This window comes from Cyprinodon variegatus, unplaced genomic scaffold (genome assembly GCF_000732505.1).
Source record: "Cyprinodon variegatus isolate N-32 unplaced genomic scaffold, C_variegatus-1.0 Scaffold91, whole genome shotgun sequence".
NCBI lineage: Eukaryota > Metazoa > Chordata > Actinopteri > Cyprinodontiformes > Cyprinodontidae > Cyprinodon > Cyprinodon variegatus.
Genome location: NW_015150544.1, coordinates 80,038 through 88,604, shown reverse-complemented (window position 1 = coordinate 88,604; position 8,567 = coordinate 80,038). Strand labels below are relative to the sequence as shown.

The 8,567-nt window shown below is 38.2% G+C and overlaps 1 protein-coding gene across 1 annotated transcript in view; it reads left to right on the top strand.

Annotated features, from left to right (window-relative positions):
• The window catches only part of eif2ak4 (eukaryotic translation initiation factor 2 alpha kinase 4), a 32,375-nt gene that overhangs the window by 17,064 nt on the left and 6,744 nt on the right, over positions 1 to 8,567 (top strand). The window contains exons 25-33 of the mRNA XM_015373709.1: positions 656 to 824; positions 1,366 to 1,482; positions 2,974 to 3,039; positions 3,141 to 3,311; positions 3,405 to 3,539; positions 3,644 to 3,751; positions 4,104 to 4,232; positions 8,155 to 8,241; positions 8,405 to 8,517. Of these exons, the coding sequence (XP_015229195.1) occupies positions 656 to 824; positions 1,366 to 1,482; positions 2,974 to 3,039; positions 3,141 to 3,311; positions 3,405 to 3,539; positions 3,644 to 3,751; positions 4,104 to 4,232; positions 8,155 to 8,241; positions 8,405 to 8,517 (1,095 nt within the window). The remainder of the gene's footprint in view (positions 1 to 655; positions 825 to 1,365; positions 1,483 to 2,973; positions 3,040 to 3,140; positions 3,312 to 3,404; positions 3,540 to 3,643; positions 3,752 to 4,103; positions 4,233 to 8,154; positions 8,242 to 8,404; positions 8,518 to 8,567) is intronic.

Below are 8,567 nucleotides of genomic sequence, written 5' to 3'. Positions count from 1 at the left end.
CACTTATTAAATTGAATATTACATAAGACTAAGAAATATAGATTTTTAATGCTGTGGTATTTGTCTTAATACTTGGTTTTGTCTCTGTTGCATGAATTACTGCATAGTAATACTAAAGGCACAACATCAGTTCTTTACAGCTTACCACATTTTGTCTGAAATGATTCCAAAAGGTGTTATTATTTTAATAAGGTCTCTGTTTTAGAAGTTTATATTATGTCTCTATTGTTTTGATTTATAATTTGCTATTAAAACTTTAAAATGTATCCTGCACAGTAGTTGCCTTTTTTTTTGTAATAGAATATTTACTGTATTCTGTGGTAAGATGCTTTTAAAAAAATCTGACCAGAGGTTGTAATCAGCTTATTTCCCCTGTTGAAGGTCAGATCACCTTCAACAAAATAATGAAAACAATCTTCACCATCTTTTTGTGCGTCAGCTTTAGGTAATTGGGTTCAACATGTCCTGGTTTTGAGACATTTGCATACGTACAGAATCAGTTTATTCGTTTATTTTTGTTTGAGTCCTACTTCGATCAAAAAACCTGCTCCAGATAGTTTAAATATTAGCAAACAACAGTGCATCTAGAAATGTGAAAAGTGCTTTCATCCTAAGTGGAGGCGAAGTTACTGAGTGTTTCTCAATTTCTGTCCAGGTACTGCATTGAACGTGTGTTCCGACCCAGAAAGCTGGACCGCGCCCATCCTAGGGAGCTTCTGGAGTGCGCCTTTGACATCATCACACCAGTCTCCAACAGCCTGCTCCCTGATGCAGAGACCATTTACACCATCTCTGAAGTAGTCCAGGAGTTTCCTGCTCTTCAGGTTATTTTTTTACCATTTTAATCCTGTTAGCTTTGCTGTCTTTGAAGTAATAGTTTATGCACCTTTTTGTCATTCTTCTATATCCTCCTCCAAATGCCATTAGGTCAGCTTCAAACTTGTGTTTTTTCCTCCTCACTTCCCACTTACATTCCTATCATACCAAAGCACGTGTAAGCATGACTGATTTACATTGTATTTATTGTTTATGTTGTAAATCTGGTATGCATAGCTTCGTCCGCTTCCTTCCTTCCCTCCCTTCCAGTCCAATCCATTTCCTGTCCGCATCCATCACAGCGCTGCGTCAATTTCCAGCCGCAGCTCTTTTCCCACACCTTATAAACCCAGACAGCCTCGTGTCTAGCCTCTATTACATCCCTCATGCATCCTGTTTCTGATCCGCTTCACTGTCCTGGTCTTTGTGTGACAGCCTTAAAGAATGTTTGCTGCCGGACACAGCAGTTATTATTCTCCAAGGTGCTCATTGCATGAAGGCTGACTGTAATTGTGGCTAAGAGGTTAAAAGGTGTCTATGTATTTTCAGGAGAGGAACTATAACATCTATCTGAACCACACCAGCCTGCTGAAGGCCGTCCTGCTCCACAGCGGTGTCCCAGAGGACAAACTGAGCCAGGCATCCAACATACTCTGTGATGCTATGGTTTGTCCGACTTATATTACATATTAGATCTCCTTTTTGAAATGATAACAGCAAAAATTATCTGTCTTTTCAATAAACTTAAGATAGACCACAAATTACTCTCTTTTAATACTAGGAATACAAGTTAAATCGTCTCTATAATCCAATTCATACATTTATATATGTGGTAGTGATCTGGAGACTGATAATTTTTGTGAAAATATTGTTTTTAGTTTATTATCTTTAAAATATTATGCAGCATTTAGGAGTCTAATAATCATTAATGAGTAAATCATACAAAGTAATACCAACGTAAGACAGTTTCTCTAGAGGTGTTTGATGTGAAAATCCCTACAAATAGATCTATGCAAAACTCTGAGATACAGTGGCTTGCAAAGGTATTTAAATCATGAAACGTCAAAGTTCAAACTGTTCTACATTAAAAGGTTGGTTTCCAAAAACTTGTGGGATGGTCTTGAATTCCCTTCCCTGATTGATTATGTCTACATCCACCTTTAAAGGTCTGTAATAGGGCTCTACCAGATTTACAAATCAAGATGCTGTCATTTTCCTTTTTTCTTCTTTGCTTAGTCAAGTTGGGTGGAAAGCATTTTATGAGGAGCATTTTTCATAATTATGCTTTATACAAACTGTGCTATTGTAACTATGGTTGCATCATTTTTAAGACCGTTGTCTAGACTAAAATGTAATTTTTCTGCTGCTTCTGACAGCTCTTCTCATAGGATTTCTGCATTTAGCTCCATCCATCATTTAGCATATGCATTCCCACAACATGATGATACCACTGATATATTTTAATCAGAATCAGAAATACTTTAATAATCCCAGAGGGAAATTACTTTTGTTACACGCTCCGGTTACATTTATATATATATATAATATATATATATACACAGATCCAACTACACAAGATAATAAAGATTATTTAGCATAAGGATAGAGTGTTCGTTTTTCTCCACCCCAAGTATTTAATTTTCCCTAAGTATTTAATTTTCGGCTTATCTAAATCAAACTTAAATAAAAAACCCTGTGAATCAGTTTCAGGGTAGTATTTTTAAGATCCTTATTGAGCCAAAACTTAAGAACTAAAATGTAGATTCTGTTGGAACCCATTTTAATTTTAACCTTTCATGATGATGTGGTAAAAAGAAAGTTGGGACAAGCATATCTTTGTTTAAATATGGAGGGCTGGGCGTTTGAGCTTAACCTGACGCCTTGCAATAGGGAAAATAGCCGAATACAAAGGTTTTGTTGTTGTCTATTTAGAGGCAAGCTCTCTACCAAACTAAGATGGGGTTGTTTGGCCTTAACAGAGCTGTCCATAAACAAACTGCTATAGACGCCCCATTTAACTAAACCTTTGAGATTCATTTTAATTTTGTTAGATAGACAAATAAATCTTAGTATACATTTATATGTTCAAAGTGGAATATGTCAATGCAAATATAGTAACAGTAACTGATTTGCCTCTTCTGTCCACATTTGCTATAGAATGAAAAGCTGACCAGAGGTGAAGTGGAAGCAAAGTTCTGCAACTTCTCTCTCTCGACCAACAGTGTAAGTGTTTACTTGGTGCATTTAAATATGTTCAGCTTTCAAGAGGCAACATTTTTTGCACATCCAGACAGATAAAAAACTTTGTTTTGTTGTGTTTTCAGCTCCATACACTGTATAAGTATATAGAGCAAAAGGGCAGTCTGCAGGAGCTGGCGCCGCTGCTGACATCGCTGACCAAACAGAAGACAGCCGTCACTCAGCTGGCCAAGCAGGGCATCAAAGACCTGGAAGAGATCAGCGTCCTCCTGAGGAGGCTGGGCGTTAAACTTAGGGTGATTTTATCAGCTTTAAAGCAGAAAAAAAAAAAACATGATATATTTGTTTTTTTGTTTTTAAATTTAGTTCTTTTTTTTTTTACTTTATAGGTGGTGGTCAACTTGGGTTTGGTGTATAAGGTCCAGCATCACTCTGGAGTCATCTTCCAGTTTGTTGCTTTTATAAAGAAACGCAAGCGAACTGTACCTGATATTGTAGCTGCCGGAGGACGCTATGATCATTTAGTAGGTTTATAGTTTTCCTAATCCAAAAACAGTGAATTACCATGATCCAGTTTAATTATATATATATATATTTTTTGACATGACTTATTTTTTTGTGCGCTTAGATCCTGGAGTTTCGTGGACCAGCTTCAAATGTGCCTGTCCCCAGTGCTGTGGGGGCCAGCATTGCTCTGGATAAAGTCTACGCAGCAATGGCCAATTCGGAGGAGCCAGTAAGAGAGACAGACACATATACACACTGAATTCTGACATTCCTAATTATTATAATGGAGGAGCACCAGGCAGAGCTGCATATTTAATGACACCTTTTTGCAGCCGTCGGTCGCCATGGTGCCGCATTTAGAAACCTGTTAATAACTATGATCAGTGCACGTCTTCACTCCCTTAGGGATATTTTAAGAGGCACAGCATTGTATTTATTTTTAATTCAGACAGGAACCTATCTGGGACTCATTTTTTATTTTTTTGTTTTTATTAACCCAAATCATATATCATTTATAATGCTTAGCTTTAGTTTTTTTTTGTTTTATGGCTATGATTATTCATATTTTCCTCTTGTTTTAGGTGACAGTGAGTTCCTGCGATGTTCTGGTGGTCCCAGTGGGACAGTCCTCAATGTCCAAGGCCATCAGTGTTGTCCAGAAGCTGTGGAGCACTGGGGTTTCTGCAGACATTGCTTATGATGTATTACAGGTAAACTAGTTAGCTTTTATAAAGCACATTTAAATTTGAAAGGATGAAAATGTGTTGGTTGGACCTCTATGGTCATTACCTTATGCGTACCGTACGCAGCAGGAGCAGCGAGTTTACATGCAAAGTCAAGGCGCAGCAAAATGTCCTGCAGCGCGTTTTGAGCAGCAGGCACAGCGTGTCTGAGCAGCTGAAACAGCGCGATGGGAGCGTTTAAGCATGTGACGTGCCGCAAATGCGCGACACGCCACAAACGCGCTGCTGCTCAAGATGGAAAAATTTAACTTTTGCTGCTCGATGCGCCGCATCAACCAATTAGAGAAGCTGATCTGGGAGCTGGCAGGGAGACAGACACGGCACTGCTGATTCAGAGCGCTATGATCACTCCTCTGAAACAGTTTATTAATGCCTAAATTAACTTAAAATGCCGAAATCTGCCGGCAGAATATGTTCGCTTTTATTATCCTGCTGCCTGCAGTTTGGATTACTTACATGAAAACCGCCTTCCAGCTGCCGCGGTGAACCGCGAGGAGGCAACAGGGCCAGAGGCTGCTGTTGAAGGGATTCCTTCTGACAGCGCACCGTCTGTATGTGGGGGTCTGAACGGCTCCAACAGAGAAATAATATTGGAAGGCAGGATTGTAATCTAGATGAACTGACTGCACAGATTAAGTTTTCAGGTGGATTTCCCACTTAAAAACATATTAAAACTACTTTATTCCCACTGATCACAGCAAATATAGCTGCAAGTTAAAGAAAGGATAGGGTAGCTCCACCCAACGCACGTCAGACCCACTTTAGCACCGCGCAGCCAGAGCAGCAAAGCTGCTTCAGGCGCGCTTCAGAACAAACTGGTACAAGCAGCAAAAATGAAGCAGCAGATGCGTTTTTGCTGCGTTCGGTGTGAACGCAGCTTTATTCAAAATGATTTAGTGAAGCCTTTTGATTGATCAGTTGTTCTTACATTTGTAGTGAAATAAATATTCTAGATTTTTAAAAAAAAAATTCTTATTGTGATTACACTGTCAAGTTCAGAGCAAAAAAAAATCACTTTCTGTATTTAACTCATCCCCTTGGGGAGCAGTGGACTGCCATTGTGTCCAGAGTGGCGACCCATGGAAGTGTGTAGGACTTGAACTCAGAACCTCTGAGACCCAAGCACAATGCCCTAACCAATAGGCCACCACTTCACTAAATGCACCTTTTTGTCTGCTCTAAAACGGGCATTAAAGCACAACAGGGATTGTCAGCTGTCCTTGCTAAGATTTCCAAACAAACATGTTTAAAAGATGGGATAACATTTGTTTTCAAAAATTCTTTACAGTTTTCCTTATTATGATATATAATATAATATGATATAATATAATGTAAGTATATTATATGTTTGTTGCGGAAAGGCCAAAACCACAATACTGGCATGTTTCAAAAATGCAAAAGGATTCAAATTCTGTATTTTTCATCTACTTTCTTTACTTTCTGTAGCTAATAAAAGAAAAAAAAAACACCTTCCATAAGTTCTCAAATTTTATTGTATGAACGGATTGGAGCTAAAATTATGTGTGTAACATCTATGATTCTACCACCTACTAAAAAGCGATAATACTAGATCGGAGGTGAGAAAATTGGGATGTTCCAGAAGTTTTCAATGCATAAAAGAAATGTATGACCTTTCTTTTCTTTACTGTCTGCAGATTTTAAGTTTTTGTTCTCTGTTTAGTTGGTTCTTGCCCTACAGTCTCATCACATTCAAGGCTGAGCAATGATTTGATGCTGTTGTTGGAAAAGTGTTTCATTTTACAACCAAATAGCTCAGCGGTTTAGCCGAATACCACATGTGCATAAAATACTTTCATAGACAGCCAAACCTTTGCAGGATTTAATACCCCTGCAATCTTTCCCCCCATATCCTGTCCGTCTCTTTGCTGCACCAATCCAATAAAAGCAGAAATGCTGACAAAAAGGCAAAAAGAAAGAAATAAAATGTGGAGAACCTTGGTAGTGAAAGTAAAGATACTGTTTAAATCTAAACTAAAGTCACAGAGATTAAAGCTACATTTGACCTAATTTCAACTTTCTTTTCTGTTCATTTAAACCTCCAATCACATTCAGTGACCTGGTTTGCCCATACCCTACTAAAGATCTTTTTGATATTTATGTTTAAATAGTGGCTGTTAGTTTCTTTAATACAGTAAAACCTGTCTACATAAGACACACACCTGACTTCCAGTAGGATGTTTTTTCTTCACCTGCAAGTTTTTGCTGAGGTTTGGCAAAAAATGGTCACACCCAGGTGACAGAGTCATTTATCTCACCGGCATGAATGTGCCAGTGTTTTATCTGACGCACTTTAAAAAAAAAATGGTTCTGTTCTGTTTGAGTTCTGGCTTGCAGTAATTTGATGGAAGTTAGAGGGTTTGGCCAAACTGAGACCAGTACTTAAAAAAATGCAGGTGTTTATTATGACAGCCAGCGGTTCTGGTCCCATGTTTCTGTCACTAAACAGCCAACACCCAGTACCAACATGTTAATCCTTCCTTTGTTTTTTCCCCCTCTATGCAGTATAAGATATTGTTTTCTGAACTTTCCAATAGTGTCGCTAATGTCTTTTAATTGTTTTCATTGTCCTCTGGAGTGGCGTAGGAGTCTTTAGAGGAAATGAGGAAAATATGAGTCTAGCTTAAAACACAGACATTCCAGATCATAATGTTTTTTTGTTTGTTATGCATACACAAGGAGAAAGCTTTTAACAAAACCATTTTGTAGACGTCTCAGCCATAAATCCCTTCTTAGCTGAGTTTTGTTAAAACCATTCACATGGCGTCATATTTACTCAGAGAATCAACGACTTGTGTTAATCCTCTGCTGATGGTTTCCCTCATTTGCCTAATATGGCAAACTCTCTTACATGCTGCCAGCTAACATTCGTCAGAGGATACTTTAACTTAATGCAGTCAGACAGAGAAAGGTGTGAGAAAAGAGGAGGCATCAAAATCCATAGGGCCTAGTGGTTGGGCATTGCGCTTGGAGTCCAGAGGTTCTGAGTTCCCCTCTACCACAAACTGCAGCTCTGTGTCCATGAGAAAAGAACCTTAACCTCACTCTGCGCCCCGAGCGCTGCACAAAGGCAGCCCACTGCTCCCCAAAGGGATGGGTTAAATGCAGAGAGTGAATTTCATTGCTCTGTATTTGTGACAGTGTGATGCTAATAAAAAGCTGAAAAGAAAGAATCCACCCGCTTTGGATTTAATTAACCATTAAATAGCCATTATTAGCTGTTATCAGTTCCATAGAATGGCTGCAGTCTTCGCCTCCTCTTCCTTCTAGAAAGTTTCTTATGGCTGATAAGAAACTTTATATTTACCTACTTTATACATTTTTTTTCTAATTTATTTACACTTATTTGCTTTCTTTAAAAAAAAGTTGCTTTTTAAAGCTTTACTTCGAGGGAATTCCAAATCTTTCAATCCGACGGATATAATGTGGTGTTTAAAAACAACTCAGTTGCCAGCATATGAGTTTTTTTTGGGAGGGGTTGTTTGATATGAGCAACATGCATATCAGCTTTTTCTTTTTTACAGTAACTACTACATTTATGTTCAGATTACACATAAATAGATAAGTTAATACTGCGGCCAAAAAGGTTATTACATTAGGGTTACTATTAGGATTAATTCAGTGATAACCTACTGAGCCTATTTGTAGGTAAGAGGCATAATCTAAAGCTATTCTATGGGACCAATAACCACTAATAACGGAAGTTTAATGAGATAATAACACTGAAGCTGATGCAAAAGACCTATAGGTCTGTCTGTCTGCCTATAATGTAATATATGACCTTAAGAATGTTTTTGAAATACAGAAATGAAGGTCTACTGTGAAGCATCTTTAGAAATTGAAATGAATCTCTTTGTCACTTTTTGTTCAGTCCCAGGAGACACTTATGGAGCACTGCAGACTGGCTGGTATTACATGCATGGCTCTGGTTTGTGACAAAGATGGAAACTACGTTAAGGTTTGTGTAACATCTAAGCTGTATTTTGCTGTATGCTTCTTTTCTGGGGGGGTGTTTTTGGGGGGTGTTCTTAAAACAAAAAACAGTTCTTTACATAACTCTACACTAAATAGTTTTTCATTGAATATTTTGAAAAGCTGCTTAAATGATTTTGTGTTCCCAGGTGAAATCCTTTGAGAAGGACCGACAGTCTGAGAAGAGAATTCCAGAGTCAGACTTGGTGGACCACATCATTCAGAAATGTCGGACCAAATTCTTTGACGAGAGAAGCATCAGGTTAAGAAATCTGTGTAACGTGCAGCTTAGATTTCTCTTGAAGGATTTAT